This window comes from Coloeus monedula, assembly GCF_965178545.1.
Source record: "Coloeus monedula genome assembly, chromosome: 23".
Classification (NCBI taxonomy): domain Eukaryota; kingdom Metazoa; phylum Chordata; class Aves; order Passeriformes; family Corvidae; genus Coloeus; species Coloeus monedula.
In genome coordinates, this window is record NC_138803.1 from 2,115,323 (window position 1) to 2,133,936 (window position 18,614).

The 18,614-nt window shown below is 55.4% G+C and overlaps 1 protein-coding gene across 1 annotated transcript in view; it reads right to left on the reverse strand.

The window, feature by feature from the left end:
- The window catches only part of LGR6 (leucine rich repeat containing G protein-coupled receptor 6), a gene marked incomplete at both ends in the record, with an annotated part of 149,761 nt that extends 134,305 nt beyond the window's left edge, over positions 1-15,456 (reverse strand). Inside the window, one exon of the mRNA XM_082296250.1 lies at positions 15,260-15,456. Coding sequence (XP_082152376.1) covers positions 15,260-15,456 — 197 coding nt within the window. The remainder of the gene's footprint in view (positions 1-15,259) is intronic.
- Positions 15,457-18,614: the final 3,158 nt, after the last annotated feature.

Genomic DNA, 18,614 nt, shown 5'->3' on the forward strand with positions numbered 1-18,614 from the left:
CCTTGTGGTGCCAGTGCTGACAATCCGGTCATTTCTGAACGCTTCCCCGGGGAGCTGCTGATCCTGCCAGCACCTAAACCAGAACAGTCTGGGCCTCTGTGGCCAGCAAGCATCCAAGGCCTGCCTCCCAAAACAGGGCATGATTTATAGACGAAGAGTCTCCGAGCGTTTGCGGCAGCAGAGGAGGAGTGCAGCTCCATGCTGTTTGATACTCGGCTTCTCGGCTGGGACTCAGAGTCCAAGGTAGGAGACGAATCCCAGCACATTCCTCACCGTGCTCACTGCCTTCTAAGGACAATGAGATGCCTGCAGGGATTTGGGCTGAGGGGCTCTCCAGCCAAGCCCAGCGATGGCCTGGCAGCTCCTCGGGAGGGACAGGCTGTGTTTCAGAGATGCTGAGAGTTGGCTGCTCTCACTGATGTCTGCTACCCCGAGGAACGAGCGGGTTTCCATTAGCGGTGGCAGACTTCATGGTGTCACCAGGAAGCCACAAGGCATCAGAGCTCTTGCTTTGTCTTATCCTCTGGTGGGTGGTCCCCACGCACCGAGAGCAGCCTTTCTTCTGCTGTCAAGTGGCTGGCGAGCATCTTCCCGTCTCCAGCACACGCTGCTGCTGGAGCTCCTGGGCCGCACGGTTCACCCTGCGGGCGGTGAGGCACCAGCGCTCCCGACTGTACCGGGGAAAAGCTCCGCTCATCAGTGCAACTGGGAAAGAGCTGGGCAGGGCTGGGGAGCTGAACCCTCCTGCGAGGAGCCAGATGGCTCTTGTGGGAGTTTAGCAATGGAAAAGCTGCTGTGGATGGACCTGACTCATCCCCCGCTCCTCCCCAGTGTGAGTCAGTTACCGCTCTGCGGCCCCTGCGGTTCAGGTAGAAAGTGAAACCTGATGCTCTGCAGAGCCGGTGACACAGGAGAAAATCCCCACGAGATTGTCCTGGGGAGTCGCACTCCAGTGCCTGGCTTCACTTATGGCCCCCCTTGTTAATGGGACATGGGTGCAGAACAGGGCAGGACAACGACGAGAGGCTGATGGCAAAGGCTGTGCAGACCCAGAGCACGTACAAGGATCAAAGGTGATCCTGGATTTCTCCATGCACTGCGTCCAGGCTGCTCTGGGAGAGGTGGTTGGTGGCTGGAAGGAGGATGAGGAGCACAGGATGCTGGATCTGGACCCGTCTCTGCTGGAGGGCAGCAGGACCAACGCACAGGAGCTCCCTCTGTGCCCAGCGGCACCGGGAGCTTGCTCCAGGCTCCCTTGCAGCCTCCAGGACACCAGTTCCCAAACACCTCCTACCGAATGGCTCAAACACCAGGGACTTGTTTTGTGATGGCTACAGAGCAATCAGGGTGTCTCGTAAAGAATGGTGAAAATGCCTGATCTCACTTTTTCTGCTAGAGCTGCTCTGGAATTGCTCCTGCTGGAGACACCTTTCTGAAGGTCAGAGAAACTTGGATTTGGGAATCATGCCTGCATACAGCAGTTCTTCCATCAAACCCCAGAGCTGTCAGTGCAGCGGAGCCAGTTGGCTCCGCTTTTCTTGTGTAGACAAACCTAATTCCAAGCTGAAATTTCCTTAAGACACATCTTGTATTTCAGGATCTTTTGGTGCTACTTTCATCTCCAATCCACATATTGCAGGCCTATAATAATAATAATAGCAATAATAATAGTAATAATAATAGTAATAATAGTAGCAATAATGATAATACCTTTTGTATGTACATAGCACCTTTCATCCAAGGATCTAAGTCACAATTACAGCCCCACACATTCCTGTACATTACAGCCCTATAATTCTAAGACTGTTCAAGTATCCAGACTTCAAAGGGAATGTGGATTTCCCCTCCAGCCCAGTCATGGTGCCCAACATGCTGGAGATGTTTCAAAGGTGTTTCAAAGGTGCCTTGGCAGTAGCCAGAGGTAGTCAGAAGAGCCAGAGGAGCTCTCTGAAGCTAAAAAGAGCCTTCATGGATTCTTTCCTTCCCTCTCCCAGCCCCTCTTTAGTCTCCCTGGGAACTCAGCACAGCCCTGGGATGAGGGTGATGCTCCCATGAGACCTTTGTGTCTGTGCAGTGGGAGGTGAAAAGCCAGAAACAATGTTGAAAGGGAAAGTGACAGCACAAGCTCAGCTGAATGACTGTGACTTCCAGGTCAGGTAGAACCTACAGCATTTTGGTCAAAAGTAAATTCACAGGAAAATTATGCTTCCCTAAAAAAAACCAGTGGGGCTGGGGGGAGATGGTGGAAGTTTTCATTGTGAGATACTTTTTTTTTTTTAGGGTTTAGAGATTGTCAGGTGACTCAAAAAAGAAAGCACTCTGTCTTGGGTCTAAGCAAAGTGTTTTGGAGATAGTCAGAGAAAACATGTTTTGGTTTGGTTTAGTTTTAATTGCCTGGGAAACCTGAAAAGAACACCCCTCGTTTTTTAACCCAAGCCAGCCTTTCCCCTCCCTTTTAGGTCCAGCAAAGAGCTGAACTAGCTGTTATTTACCCCCATCCATTCAGGAAGAAGCGTGCTGAAAGTAAAGGAGCTTCCTACAGAAAACAGAATTGGGGTTTACAGCATCTCTGACCAAGCTGACATTTCCTAGCTGGGTTCACTTCCTCCGTGGAGTTCTCCAGTGCTGCCCAGGAACTCCAAGCAGCTGCTGCCTGTGGCTGTGAGGAGTGTTCCAGCAGCTGCTCTGACTTGTGGCTGCTCTGTGAGCGAGAAGGGATGAGGTCAGCGGACATGAAAGGCAGGCACTAAATCTGAGAGTTCAGTGGTGCTTTTCTTCACGTGGTGGCTGAACAAATGGAAGCCTCAAGAACTATTTAATAAACTTTTAAAAGGTGTTTTAGCTCGAGAGGTCCAGACATGTGGCTGGAAAGTGCAGAGAGTCTCCAGCTCTTCTGTAGCCCCAGTTTGATCAATTAATCTCAAAGCATGTTGGGAAGGGTTCATTAGTAGTGCTTTAAAGATACGGAGACTGAGGCACAGGAAAGGAAGAGAGCTTTGGGGTCAACCCTAAGGCTGGGACAGAGCTAGAAACCTGGTGCCTTGTGCTGCACTGTCCTTTGTATCTCCCACCTATACAAGGGAGCCAAAGCTTGTGGGGCACCTGTTTCCAAAAGTCGGAGTCCTTGTGTGCCTTCCCCTAGGAGAAACCCTTTCCTCAGAGCATCTGTGAGAGGGTCAGGGTAAAGTCACCCCCTGGAAGAGGAGTGGGCCCACCCCATGGTCTTGCCAGGTGAGGCAGAGCTCTCCGAGGAGGAGCAGGGCGGTTTTCACAGCGTGTGCGAGCTCACCTCAGACACACCACACTAACCAGCACGGGCTGCAACACATTTCCTCTCCCCCTTCTTCAATAAATCACGGCTTCCAGCATTCATGCTTTTGTCACTAATAAATCTTCTGCTGTCTTGCACCACATGAAAGCACTACAATACCTAAACTGGCAGGCACTTCCCTGCACAGGACGCAGCTGCAAACACAACCTGCAGCGCAGGAACCTGCTGCTTGGCCCTGAGTGGAAGAGCAGTTTCAGCCAGCATGCATGGGGAGGCTGCCCCATGCTCTAGAAAGCCCCACACGGCGTTTCTAGGGCACATGTAAAACCAGTCTGTGCCATAGGACCTCATTAATCTGTGGAACACTTTGCCACAGGAAATGAGTGCAGCAGTACAAACCTCACCTGCACCTATAATCAAGGTCCTGTCCTGGCTGTGGTGCCTTTGGTTCTGCCAAAACCACACAGCTGACCCTAAAGGTACATCTCTGTCCTTTGGTACATGAGGAGACCTTCCAGTTTTGGGATGGGGCCTTGGGGAAACATCTGGGACAACAGCATGGGATGGTATCTGACCACCCCCATGGCCCTGTGTCCAGGGAGAAGAAAGCCAGAGGGTGCAGCCCCATGGATCTGTCTCGTTCTTCCCTTGGGAGCAGTGAGCTGAGCAGCACAGAAGTCCAGGGTCGTGTCCTTTGCCAGGATGTCTCAGGGCTGCCTGGGGAGTCACCGAATGCAACGAGCCCAGAGGAGGCCTCTAAGCTGGTCACGGGGCTGGAGCCCCTCTGCTCTGGAGCCAGGCTGGGAGAGCTGGTAATGTTCACCTGGAGGAAGCTCCAGGGAGACCTCAGAGCCCCTTCCAGGGCCTAAAGGGGCTCCAGGAGAGCTGGAGAGGGACTTTGGATGAGGCCCTGGAAGGACAGGACAGGAAGGAATGACTTACCATTGCCAGAGGGCAGGGATAGATGGGATATTGGGAAGGACTTCTCCCTGTGAGGGTGGGGAGGCCCTGGCACAGGGTGCCCAGAGCAGCTGTGGCTGCCCCTGGATCCCTGGAAGTGTCCAAGGCCAGGCTGGATGGGGCTTGGAGCAACCTGGGATAGTGGAAGGTGTCCCTGCCCATGGCAGGGGGTGGAACAGGATGGGCTTTAAGGTCCCTTCCAACCCAAACCATCCTGGGACTCTGTGATTCTACAAATGAAACGCTCACGTGGCCATTTCCTTTCCCAGCCCCCAGGTGCTGAGGGGCTGGTGGGGACACTTGCAGGGATGCAGAACCAGGGATAAAGCAGAACTGCAGATATTGTTTCCTACAACCAGAATTTTTTCTTGTGTTCTCTGGGAAAGAGGGAAGATTAATTTCTGTCTAAAGGTACAAATGTCTTTCCTGCAGGTTTCATGCAAAGATGAACATTTGCTTTACTGAGGTTAAGAATAGCCCACAATTGTGAGTTCTCTTGAAGTTTCAAGATGCAATTATACCCAGAGCCATCCCCACATCAGATAACATCCTTGGGAAGGTGCCTTGTGCCTTCTGATCCTGCAGGTCCCTGAGATCCCTGATGTTGGCCACATGTCACACTGCCAGCAGCACCCATTGCTCCATGCCCGTGGCATTGCCAGCTCCAGGAGGTGCCACCGGCCCAGGGCAATGTCCCAGGGGCTGGTGGTCTTCAGGGCTCAGCATCACATTACAAAGCCTTTCACCCTGTGTGTGGGGCACCCTCCCAGCAGCCCCCATGCCTGCACGCCCCTCGTCTCCCCAACCATACTTGGCAGAGGAGGCCTCATTTCTGCTCCCCTTCCACCCCTGCAGTTCCCACCGTGGCACATCTGATGGGATGACACGTGGTGCTTGGGCTTCACCTTCCCTTTGAACAAAGGGAATGTTCCTAATTGGTGCCCCACGGGGATGTTCAGTACTGGAAACCATCCTGTCTCCCGGGCTCTCTTTGTAGTGGGACCTGTGGCTGCTCACAAGAAGAGACAGCATGTCCCTTGAGCATGTCCTGCCCTTACAGGTGTGTTCTACTCGCTCCACTCCCATGGGGACTGCTTTTCATTTGCAAATCCTTCAAAGAGCTTTAAACAGCTACAGGAAGGCCTGCAAACAAGGCAAAGGGAGACAGAGAGCTGTGGATAGCTTGAGAGACTTGTCATCCATGGAGGGGAGGAGACTGGGAGCTGCCCTCCTTCCTCACTGCCAGCAAACCTGGGACTGGTGCATCTGGGAATGGTTTTACATTAGCCCTTTTTGGGTCCTTGATGCATCCCTGCAGTACAGGAGGCACCACCTGAGCCTCCCTGAATCCTCCCCCTGCTCTCCATTCTGGCACAGCTCCTGCCTCCACGCAGGCTGGAGCCTGGCTCTCTTTTGACTGAGCTGCAGCAGGATGTTTGTGCTTAGTCCCGCTGTTCCTCATGAAGACCGTTTCTGATCTCTTTTCTTCCCCTACTAAACTCAATTCATTCTCCAAGACCCCAGGCTCCTCCCGGCCCTGACAGCCCTGCCCTATCCCTTCCCACTGCTTTTCAGAGCGCTGCTTGGTGATCCCTGTCCTGACCTCACGCTCCTCTCCCTTGGGTCCTTGTCACACAGGCAGGACCCCGTGCCTGAGAACCAACCCAGCTCCTCGAAGGAAGAAGGATCAGGGGGAGCAGCGTGTTCCACAGGCATGGAGGCACTTTGGCATCCCGGCTGAAGTGTCTGGTCTCCAGGGCAGCAGCAGCCACTGCCCTGCTGTTGGCAGAGGGGTGGCAGGGGTCCCTCAGCTGCCGCTGCAGAGCGCTGCGAGCGCTGCGCTTCCCCCTCCCTCCCCCACGCCGCTGCTGCTCCCTGACCCAGGCAGGTGCAGAGGGGGAGAGGCATTTGCAGCCCCATCGCTGCCTTTTGGCACCAGAGCCCCTACCAGAATCAAAGAGCTTTTCAAAGCAAACCTTAAACTCCTTTAATCGCCAGCGAGAGCTCCTCCCACACAGATCTAAGGGCCATGAGCTCAGTGTTTTCGTTGCCCCAGGCAGATTTATGAGCTTATTCTTCAAGAAAGGGCGGGAGAGAGGGGAGGCCGTGGCATATTGCTTAGCCCGGGGGGCGGGCAGGGAGCAGAGGGGGGAGCGGGGCTTTGCGGTGCGAGGACTCCGCAGAGCGCTGGGCTCTGCCGCGGCTCTCGGGAGCGCTGGGGAGGAGAAGCGGCACGGGGCTGAGCGGGGCCCCGCCCGCGGGGCTGGAGCCCGGGGCACGGGGTGGGCGGGCAGCAGCTCCCTCCGGCCCTCCGGCCCTCCGGCCCTCCGGCCAGGCTCCGGGCACGGCGCTGCATCCCTCGGCATCCCTCAAAGCACGAGCGGAGCGGCTCCTGCAGCCCCGGCCGGGCTGTCCCGGCAGCGTTCGCCGCGGCAGGGAGGAGGGAGGAGGCGTGCTGGCGGTTCTGCACGGCTGTCCATCCCCGGCACAGCCCCAGCTCTGTGCGCTGTGGCTCCAAACACCCCTGCGCTGCCTTCCCCCCGCGCTCCCCATCCCTACACCTGCTCCCTTCTGCCGGGGAGCGCAGCGAGCGCACCAAAGGTTTGGCTGCTGCCTCTCCTGCAGTGACCCGGGCACCAGCCGGTGCCTTTGGGATGGGGCAGATCCTGCATCTCCTCTCATGCAGGAGTCGAATTCAGCAAATCTTGTGGGTCCCTTCCAGCTCAGAAGATTCCATGGTTCTATGGTACTCTGAAAGTGCCCCACCAAGAATGAGACATCTGCTCACATCCAGATACCTTTTAGCACTTCCCAACAGCCCTGCAGGAGATGCCTCTTTCCTTTTGAGCTGAGATCGTGGGGGGGTCCCAGCAGTGATGGCACTATAGGCACAGCCCTCTGCATTGTCACCTGCAGCACTGCCTGTTGTGGCTGGGAGGACTTGAGGAATGCAACCCTCCTTCATGGACCATTTCCTCCAGAGAGCACAGCATCCCACTAATCCCAGCAGTATCCACACTGGGGAAACAGCAGCCAAGTTAAGTGAACACTGCTGGAGCCATAGTGCTTCTGCCTCATGATGTCAAGAGCAGAAAGGGAGCAGAGCCTATGAAGGGGCCTGGGAGATGATGCAACAGGGGGAAAAGTGGAGGAGATGTCATGAACCTCATTGGAAATTCAGAGACTTCTGAACTTCCTTTCCCTTGAACCTAGAACAAAGAGCCAGCATGTCAATATTTAGTATAGAACAAAAAAATCAATATACTGTGTTTTAAAAACAGCAAAACGCTTTGCTCTGGTAGTCTTGAAGTCCTGCAATGTGAACATTAAATTGCCTGTGGGTAAATGTGGCACCAGCAGGTGAAAATATGTAAATGGAAACTCTTTTTTAGAAAGACACCGCAAAGTGAAAACACTGAAATAATCTCTCCTGATTGAACTTGTTACTACATACATACCCATTTACAGTCCCATGAGCACTGTCCATTTTCATTAAGCTTTTCTTTTTCGATTAAATGAGATCTTGCTTGGAAAACCATCCCATCAAACATGTTATTCAGGCAGCTCTAGGACTGACCTCACTATTAAGGCAGGCTGAGAAACGTGGGGCTCAGCCTGGAGAAGAGAAGGCTCTGGGGAGACCTTAGAGCCCCTTCCAGTGCCTAAAGGGGCTTAAAGAAAAGAGGGAGAGCAGCTTTTTGCATGGGCAGATAGTGACAGGATAAGGGACAGTGGCTTCCCACAGGCAGATGGCAGGGTTAGATTATATGTTCATAAGAAATTCTTTCTTTGAGGGTGCTGAGGCCCTGGCACAGGGTGCCCAGAGAAGCTGTGGCTGCCCCATCCCTGGAAATGTCCCAGACCAGGTTGGACAGAGCTTGGAGCAACCTGGATGGTGGAAGGTGGAATGAGATGATCTTTAAGGTCCCTTCCAACCCAAACTATCCTGTGGCTCTATGATTAATGGTCCTGCAATTCTGGCTTTGCTCTGAGCACTCCCACCCATCCCTCACTCCCTCCCTCACCGCTATTTTGTCTGCTTGCTGTGGAGTTTGGTGTCTTCCCACTGCTCTGCCCTGAGCCTCGAGTCCAGACACACAACCATGAAGCATCTGTAGGACCACGCTCATCATCCTCACCGCAGGGATGAAGGCCCACTGAGCACTGCTGTGGGCCAAGGGACCAGGACATTTCAGCTCTCGGCTGGGCTGGGGGTTCCACCTTGCCCAGGGGGCACAAAAGGCCATTTGGAAACACTTGCTCAGGAGCTGTGCTGTCTCCTTGTTGCTTCCCAGTTTCTCTCACAAGCCACTCTTCAAGCTGTGCCTGATCCCAGGTTTTCTCTGCTTGGTTTTCTCCTCCTCACAGGCTGGGGAGCACAGGACAGGAATTACACCGTTCCTGGTTAGTGCTCATCTGCCTGCTCCAGAGGGAAACACCAGCCAGAGCCTGGGTTGAATTTGGTGCCAGCAGCTGAAATCTGGGGCTCAGGCAGGTCCTGGTTTGGGCCAGCCCATTGGGGTATTCCAAAGTGTCATCATTCATGAGTGCTGGGAGATGTTCCCCCCTGGGGCCTTCCTAGCACCATGCCAGCAAAACTCTGTCAGCCACAGGAGACCCTGAGGTTGTAATTGAGGTGCTGGGCAATTGGAGTTGAACCCAGGCGGCCTGCCCTTGAAATCTTTGAAATCCTGCTGGTAAGGATGCAGCAAGGATGCAGAGCACACCTGTGTGCATGTGAAGCGCCTCTATGGAGTCAGCAGATGGACTTTGTAGAGTCCCTTCGAAGGAACCCAAATCCCTGACAGTGGGAAACCCTTGTCAGCCCCGATATTTTAAGTGTGGGAAAAAAAATTCCTCAAAGCTGATAAATGGTGAATATGACCCTGTGACTCCACTGCAGTGTGCAGGGCCCAGCTCTTCAAGTGCCTCTCACCAGCTTTATCTCCCTCATCCACGACCCCGAGCCCACAGAGGTTTCCCGCTGCTCCTGCTTTGGCTGCCCTTCTCCCAGGCATTCTGGGCATTCCCAAGGATGAGACCATGGACTTTGGGCTGTACAGGGAGGGAATGGCACTTCCTCTTGGTCTGCCAGCAGGAAAGAAGGTCAAGCAGAGAGCAGCCCTTAGTCTGCTGGCCAACTGATAGTAACATTTGATAGTCCTGGGCTCTGTCGTGGCTTGAGGAGTGGAAGGGTCTGGGAGTGAGTCTGCACCTTTGTGGTGTGTTTGGATGGGTCCTGGTGCAACACTGGGGCTCCTGTGGTGACCACAGCATGAGGAAGCAGATGTGGATGGGCCCTGGCACTGGGCAAGCCTCAGGCACAGGATGGGGACAGGATGGGTGATGTCTGTGCGACATCACCTGGGGGACGAGAGCAGCACTGTCCCCAGGAAGGATCTAATTTACACTTTGCATTGGGATTTTGTGCTCTCTGCATTTTTGGCTGCTCCCTCTTTCTCCCTCGGGTGTGTGACTGTCCCAAAGGCACACAGAGGTCCCTGTCATCCCTGCAGGAAACCCCAGCTCCTTGGAGACCCAGTCACCCCTTCAGCCCCAACACCTCCCCACAGCTGTCCTGCCTGCCCAGGCTTCCAGAGGGCAGCCACCCATCCTGTCCCCCCCATTGGTGTCCCAGCTCCTCTGGCAGCTCTTGGGGTGCTCCCCATCTCAGGGGGTTGTGGTGGCTGTCCTTCCCACAGCGGGGGCTGCAGGGGGCAGATGTTGGCACATGGGGAGGGATTCGGGCTGAGGGGAGCTGCCTTCACCCCTGCTGCTTGACTTGCTGCAGGCACCAGCTATGTCCTGAGCCTCCAAACCTGCTGCCTCACCTACCTGCAGTTCTGTGGGTCTTTAGAAGATGCAAATGTCAAGAAAAAGGTGTCTTTCCCTCACTCTGCCCTATCCAGCATTGGGTCCAGCACAGTGTGACCTGGGAAGTGTCTGCTCAGATTCAAAGCATCCCTGTCTCCCTGTCAGGGGTCATGTAGCACCTGATTCCGGGGGGGTGCTCAGAGGAGAGAGTGGGTGATGCAGAGCCCCAGACTCCCAGCGGGATGCTAAATTCCAGGCAGCGTCTCAAAATGTCTCTGCAAGATGAGAACAGCCCTGAGGGCTCCTGGTCCAATTCAGCTCAAAGGAATGAGCTGGGGGAATGAGAAGCTTTCTGTCTGGGAAGCCTCATGAGATGCCTGGTGATACCTGGGAGCAGCCAGGATCTGCTGCTTTTCCCTCCCCCCAGACCCTGCTGTGACAGCAGCAGCCTGACAGCCTCATCAGCTGTGTCCTGCTCCAGGTCTGTGCTGGTTTCCCAGGGCAGAGAACAGCCCTGCAGGCAGCGGCCTGTGCCTGGCTCCACGGCAAGGTGTGCAGGGGCCTGGGACAGGAACACAGCAGGCACCGGTGTTTCTGGGGAGGGGGCACAGAGCAGCAGAACTGCCTGACCCCTCCATAAGGATGGGGAGACCTGAGACCCTTGGGAAGTGGGGGATGGCTCCTCCAGCTGAGCTTTGAGCCACGGTGCTATTGGTGTCTGGCACCCTCCAGGTTTGTGTCCTTCATCCTCATCTCTTCCCCTGCAGCATCTCCATGGCCCGCTCTTCCACTGGGCGGTGCTCCCCACCCTGCCCGAGGCCCACACACTGCTCACACCAGTAGGTTTGATCAGCCTTCACAAGAAAAGGAGGAATGGAGGAGTGTTCTGCTCTTTTAAGTATTGACTGGAAGGGTGTAGAGAAGCTGGAGCCAATGTCTCCTTGGAGTTGTGCAGGGGAAGGATGGGAGGTAATGGGCACAAGAGGAACCACAGGAAATTGCAATTAGATATTAGGACAAACGGGATAGTAAACAATGGGGAAAAGGTGAGGGAATCTTAGAGGTACTACTAAGATTATCCAGGTTTACCTACTGGAGAAGATCCTGACCAGCCTCACAGGATGGACCTGTTTGAATGTGGATAAGAGACCTCCAGAGGTGTCTTCCAGCCTAGGATATCTGGGCAATCCTTCCAGTCCCTCCCCATGTATGCTTAGTCCAGGCTGGGGATAAGGCACTGCAAGATGTGTCAGGTCCCTCTATACCTGTGCAGGGTGTGGGGCTGTGTGTGCTCCCTGGCCAGCTGAAGTCCACATGTGGCCATGGCACTACTGCTGCTGCCTTTCCATCCCAAGGTGTCCTCTGCTGAGACAGACTCTCCATTCCTTTCCTGCAAATGACAGCTGGACAGGACAGCACCTCCCTAGGAGGGGCCTGGCAGGCACAAGCAACATGGTGTCAATTTTTTTATGGTGAAAGAGGAGCAGCCTTGGCAAAGTGAGAGCATCCCTTCACCCCCAGCATTGCCACCTGTCCCCCTTGTACCCTTGTAGGGGCTGGTAGCCAGATACATGGGGATGAGGGGGATCAGGATGCCATCCTAGGACAGGGGGCTGCACTGAGCACCTGCACCCAACTACGGGCATCTTCCTGGTGACAGCCATGGGGACAGCTGGGGACTGAACTGCACCAGCCCAGGTGGTGCAACACCTGCCCTAGGGAATCTGAGGTGGGGCGCTGGTGTGCAGTGGTGCCAGGGATCACAGCTAAGATAATATTTTAAGCACCAAGCAGCTTTTCCCATTTCCCCATCCTCCTCTGAGCCCCTTTGTGCAGTCACCTCTCTGCCGCAGAGGAATCTTCCCCTACGCAGCTCCACTCTCCTGCACCCCCAGCTTGCTGCTGTCCTTTCCAGTCAGTCCCCAGTAGCTCCAGCCACCTCTGCTGCAGCCCCAGGTCAACCCTCTGACACACGCTGAGAGACAGAGATGTGGTGTGTGATACAGGGCTGTGGGGACTCACTGGCACATCAGCTAAAGGGGAAATCTCTCCCCTCTCCTTGACCACAGCTGCAATTTTGCCAGTGATGTCTCCACTGAAAACACTCTGCTTTGGATGGGTGGGATCAGGGTCAAGTTCAGAGAGGTGCAGGAGGGAGCAAGGACAGGATTCTTGCAGAGAGACAGGCATGGTGGAGGCACAGCACAGTCAGGATGGGGCATGGGCACCAGCTCATTAGTGGTGAGGCAGTGTCTAATCAGAGGTGATTACGAGGATCCTTTATTTTGCTGGGGAGGAAGTCCTGCTCTGCACTGTGCCAGTGACTTGCTGAGAAGACAGAGCACGGAGCAAAGAAGCCGGAAAGTTTTGCGAGCAGCTGCTGCCCACCAGCTACATGCTCCTGCTGCCATTCCAGGGCTCTCTCTTCAGCCCTTGTAGCTCTCCAAAGCAGTCTGGCGTTTCTTTATGTATTTGAATGTGGAGTTTGAGCCTGTATTTCCATGAAGAACTTAGATCTCACTCCAATATCCATACTTTCTACAAAATTTGTGCTGATTTGCTTTTACAAACCAGCCCTGGCTGCACACTTGTACCTGGGAATCTAACCTCACATAGCTTGCTAACAGTAGTGACAGAAGCAGAGAGAAAACCCAGCTCTCCAGTCCTCCTCCAGTCATTCCCAGTTCATTCTGACTTCCTGCCTCCATCATATCTGCTCCGTCCTCTCCTTGGCAGGGTTTAATGGATAAGCACCAAAAGGGTCGGTTTTCCCCAAAGAGGGAGGGAGGGAGGAACACTGAGGCTCCCTCCAGCACCCCCCGGGCCCGCCCCGCGCTCGGTGCAGCCGGAGGGTCCCCCCAGCCGGGGGTGGGCTGGGGAGGGGGCTCTGCCCGTGCAAAGGAGCGTCACTGGCGCCACCGTGTGAGCCCACGGGGAGCGGCCCACGGGCAGCGGGGCCGCTACAGGCACGGGAACGGGGCCGGTACAGACACGGGAACGGGGCCGGTACAGCCACAAGGGAACGGCGTTGGTACAGCCCACGGGAGAGAGAGGGGCTGGTACAACCCACGAGGGAGCGGGGCCGGTACAGCCACAAGGGAACGGGGCCGGCACAGCCACGAGGGAACGGGGCCGGCACAGCCACGAGGGAGCGGGACCGGTACAACCACAAGGGAACGGAGCCGGCACAGCCCACGGGGGAACGGAGCCGGTACAGCCACAAGGGAGAGAGAGGGGCTGGTACAGCCCACGGGGAGCGGGGTCGGTACAGCCACGAGGGAGCGGGACCGGCACAGCCACAAGGGAACGGGGTCGGTACAGCCCACGGGGGAACGGAGCCGGCACAGCCACAAGGGTCGGTACAGCCCACGGGAGAGAGAGGGGCTGGTACAGCCCACGGGGAGCGGGGCCGGTACAAACACGGGGAGCGGGGCCGCGGCCAAGGGACCGCACCAGCACCATCCCGAAGTGCTGGGTGCTGCGGGGTTGTCCCGAGGACCCAGTCCCAGTGGAATCCAGGGCTCTGCCAGCAGCCTCAGCAGGCACTGGCCGCACCCGCTGGGATTCACGCACAGGGATCCGTATCCCAGAGCTGTGTCCCTGCTCCAACCACTGTGGCCAGGGTGAAGGTGGCACTGAGCGCCAGGAACACCGTAATGTGCCTGGGTTCGTGTGGGCGGGCAGCTGTGCAGCTCCCAGCCCGAGGGACAGCTCCGTGGGGATGACACGCAGCCTCCTCTCTGCGGAGTGGGAGCAGAGGGTGCCCCATCCTGTGGTACCGGAGGGTGAAGTGGGTGCCTCATGGGGCTTCCGCTTGTCCCCACAGAAGCATCAATGCTGCAATGTTCTGCATTCTCCCACATGCTCCAGTGACTTTGCACTCGTGGGCAGCCGGTTCCAAACCAAGCCCGAAGGATTGTTCTGTGCAGTCACATCTCATGTAACAAGTGGTTCCCTCTCCCAGGGGAAATACAGCCTGCATTACCCATTTCTCTCATCTTTCATGGTCTCCAGTGAACATCGTCCTTTCCCGTCTTATTTCTCTCCCAGCTAACCCAGTACAGCTCTGGCCATCCAGTGGCTGGCACAAGACCGTTCTCCTCGTGCGAGCGGGAGGAGCAGAGAAGCCCTTACCCAGCTGGGGCAGCTCCCACCTGGCTGTGCAAAGCCCTTCCTGAACGGGTTCGGGTGCTTTGCTCTGACAGCTGAGCACCTGCATCTCAGCACAATCCAGGAACGGCGGAAAACCAACACCATGGTCTGTTTGCCACTCCCAGCCTCGAGTCCCCTCTCAGCACACTGAGCACAACATGAACATGGGGCTACCAGTGGTCCGTGCTGGCTGTGGCACACGAGGCTTCCCTTGGCAGTGCCCCAGCTGCATTCCGAGCTCGGAATGCCGCGGTCCTTCCCAGCCTGTCTGCCGAACAGCTGTAGCTCGTGGCTGCAGCGCTGCCTGTAAACCCAGGAAGCATCTTCTGCAGGGATAACTTGTCTCCCTGAGAGAGATGTTTCCTCTCCTGGTTAAACACTGAGATTTTCCACAGTCGTTTATCAGGATCCTCAGTCACCACCGGTATGATGGCACCGAGACCACCTCTAGGGCTAGAAATGAACGCACCAGTCTCTGTCAATTAACCCTTCGGGGTATTAACATCAGAAGGGGTATGAAACATTCAGATAATCAAGAATTTTTAAATAAAATTAATACATAAATAATCAAAACACAACACTTACCAACCCCACAGACCTCTTACAAGACTTTAATACTCATTTTAAAAAGGCAACTCGGACACTGCTGGTGGCCAGCACAACCCAAACCCCGCAAAGCCCTGAGTTATTGCAGCTATTGAAATGCTTGACAGAAGGATCCCAGAGCAGTTTGCCCTAATTGCTGTGTAAAAATACTCCATTATGTGCTCAGACAATCAAAATCGACCCAACAAGTCAGTTCCCGTGGTCCGCTGCAATCACGGAGCAGAGCAGAACATCGCAGTATAAACAGCGCTCGCAGAGGGGCGCGGGAGGAGGGGAGCTTGGCAGGTCCTGCCCAAAGAGCTGCCTTTTTTGTTGCTATTTTGCTTGGTTTCTAATTTCCACAGGAAATTTAATTTCGGGAATATGTGGCACAAACTTCCAAGCCGGAGGAAAGCTGCAGCTGTTGAAGGGGTCCAGGGGAAGCATTGCAAAAGCAGCAGCAAGGGCTGTACTTACAGGTAAGCGGTGAGAGGGCTCAGGTTGGCAGGGACCTCCGAAAGCCCCAGCTCGGAGCAATCCACCGAGAGCACGATGCCATCCTGTTCGCAGTGGCACTGGGGCGGGCAGGAGGGCGCAGCACCTGGCTCCACAGGCACAGCCCGGCAGCGGGCAGAGGACGCCAGGAGAATGCCCCAGAAGAGGAGCGTGTCCATCCTCGCCCTGGCTGCGGGGCCGGGGCGCGGAGTCGCCGGGCGGCTGCGGGCGCGGGGCTCGGCGGGGCGCAGCGGAGCGGTGCCGGCGCCTGGCACGCAGCGGGCACGGGATCCCCGGCAGGTCCCGGTGTGGTGAGGATGCAGCCAGGCAAGGGAAGGCATTGCTGAATGATCTTGGTTATTGGGTTTCAAGGGCTGGGCAGGGGCGTGAGACACTCCAATGGGAGGAGTTAAACTTGCTACTCTTTCCCTCTCTCTCTCTCTCTTAGAGCTGGCAGGAATTTCATTCAAAGGGAAGAAAGGGGGAAAAAAAAACCAAAAGAAACCTCAACAAATAAAGACCTGTTCATAGCTCCAGGACCCAGGCTTGTTTTGTAGCCATGTTTTTGTGAGATAGCAGGGCAGGGGAAGGCAGAGCTGGCTCCGACAGGGCAGAGGAGTGTAAGTAGTAAGGCAGGAGTACCCAACAGGCACTTCAAGGGCTCCAGACTTTGGGACGCTGAAATATAACCCCAGATAAAGGACTCTGTGTCTGTGCTAGCTGCTAAACTCAGCTGTGACTGGAAAGTCAGGGTGCAGCTGGGGAGAAAGGACTGAGGAGCTCAGGACAAGCTTTTTGCTGGGAGCGACCGTGCCCAAGGCTGGCTGGCTGTCTGTCCTGAGCTCCAGCCCTCACTCTTCAGCAGCCCCGTTGCTCTCCCCTTGCACCAGGCAGGGGCTAGGGGGAGATGCAGGGGGATGGAGCAGCAGTGTCATGGTGTGCAGCTCCATGGTGGGACATGGTGCTGTTGTTACAGTTTTGCCCACATCAAGGGCATGCGTGAGCTGCGTTTTGCAGGAGCTGCCCAGCACTGATGCCAGGAGCAGGGGGCTGGGTTGCTTCAACAGCTCTTTCTAACCCTGGGTAAAGTGGCCAAAGAAGAGGAATAGTCCACTGAGTGGGGCTTGAAGCCATGTCACCTGCACCTGTGCCGTGGTCTGGCTTAGCAGGGGCTACTGCCTAGGGCAGCCCAGGGCCTCATAGTGTCCTGGAACATGTGGGATGTGCATCAGAGCAGGATTCTGTATCAAGGAGCTACCGAGTTCTGGGCAGCAGAAACACCTGATTAGCAAAGGGTGCTGGCCCTGCAACAGGAGAAGGCTGCAAAGGACAGCTCCATGTCCTCTCTCATGATGGCCACTGGCTGCTCAGGGCCACTGTGATGCCCTCAGATGGGGTGACTGCTGTCATCCCATGGCAGTGGTTTGAGGGATAGGGGCAAGCCTGGCCCCACAGCTTGAACCACACCAAGTCTCTCTGTACAGAGCCAAGCATCTCATCTGTAACAGGGACAGCAGCTGAACACGGCTCTCACACTGATGGCAGACAGCTCTCCACGGGGCTTTAGGTGGATCTGGATTCCCAGTTTGTTCCTCCCTCTGCCTCCCCCACAGCCATGAATGGAGGAGGTGAATGAGGTAGAGAAAGAAGGGCCCAGGTTTGGGTCGCTGCAAATTGCACCCACAAAGTCACCTCTCCCACTGCAACCATGCTATGGTAAAGTGCCATGTGGCCAAAGCACAGACTGGGAGATGCTTTCACATTCCTGCTTCCTCTGAATGGGCCTTTCCTTCTGGCAAAAGAGTTTCCTGACTGATATCCCCATGATCACAGGATAAAAGAGGCAGAAGGGTTATCTGGGGTCAGGAAGATGAACTGGCACACTGGGAGACTTAAATAGCTCCAGCTCACTGGGGCTGGGGTGCCTTGAGATCTGTGAGTCAGAGTGGGCATCTCCTCCCCCAAAACTGTGCTGAAGATGGAGTTCAGGGTTCGGGGCTGATGCACAGACTTTGGCTGAGGGGTGCTGGCCGGGGTGATGCTGGATCTGAAACTATTTCACTTGCCAAGTGCATTCAGATCCCGCAGATTCAGGACTCCCTGGGACTGCTGCAGTCATTGGAAAGAGCATCATCAAGTGCAGAGGAGTGAGAGGATTTTGGTCTAGGAGCAGGAACTAGTTTAATTGGAATAAAGGCGCTTCCATCATAAACAGTGATGGAGATGTCATTAATTAAACAGTTGCAATGCCTTTTGACAGCTCCGAATATAAATCCCTGCTTGGTGGGGAGACAGGGAGCCCTCCCCAGAGAGATGAGTCCCCTCAACACTCCTCCCCTCCAGCTCTGAGACGGGACACGCTAGCAGGGCCCGAAATGGCTGGACATGCTCTGACAGTAGCCAGGAATCTGAAGTCAGTCTGGAGAAAGTGTCAGGCCTATCACTCCTGGCTGCAGCAGCAGCAGCTCTTATCTGTGATTCTTGCTCCTCTCCTTCACCACATCACCATCTCTTCACAATTTCTCACTCAGTGAACTGTCCTCGGGAACCCAAGGCTCTGGCTGATCATGCTATTAATAGAGTTCTCGCAAAAAATCCCACCGAAGAGGTTCCTATTGAAAACTACCATTCAGCTGAAGCAGAGATATTTCCTCATGAAGGCACTGACTGCATTTTTCACACTTTTTTGGAGCAGCATGTCCTGACACTGGAGAGCTTTTCTCCATGTGCCTCACTTTTGACTTTTCTGTTTGCTTTTTATTCCAGGTTGGCTGTGGAGGTTCATATCCATGCCTCATTTCTCTGAGATCTTAGCTGTCACTATTCAAAGTGTCACTTACTCCAGCGTGTCACCTGGCTCCTGGCAAAACTAAGAGTCTGGACACCAGGTTGCTTGGACCAGAGAGCTTTGACGTTTCCATGGTAAACCTGGAATTTCTGAATGAGTCCCTCAGGGATGGAGGTGTCACTTTCCAGCCAGCACTGGCTGAACCTGCAGCGCAGTGGGAGCAGTGTGGGCCGTGCCATTAGCAAAGGCACCGGAGCTCCCGATGCAGCTCATCGCTGCGGAGCGGATGTTTCCCTGCAGGCTCCGCCGTGTCTGTGTTGTCCTCTAGCGGCAGGCTGCGGTCTGGGAGAGGAGGAGAGCGCTGCTCCACAGCCACCGCTCCGCTCCCTGCAGGGCCCCGGCACCCTCCGCTGCACCCCCCCTCTGCTGAGACTCTTGGGACCAAACACTGGGGGATTGGGCTGAGCGTGGTTCCTGAGCGTGGGGTACCTCTGAGCGGCAGGTGACATCCCAGGTGATGTTTCTCCTGCTGCCTCCACATTAACAGGT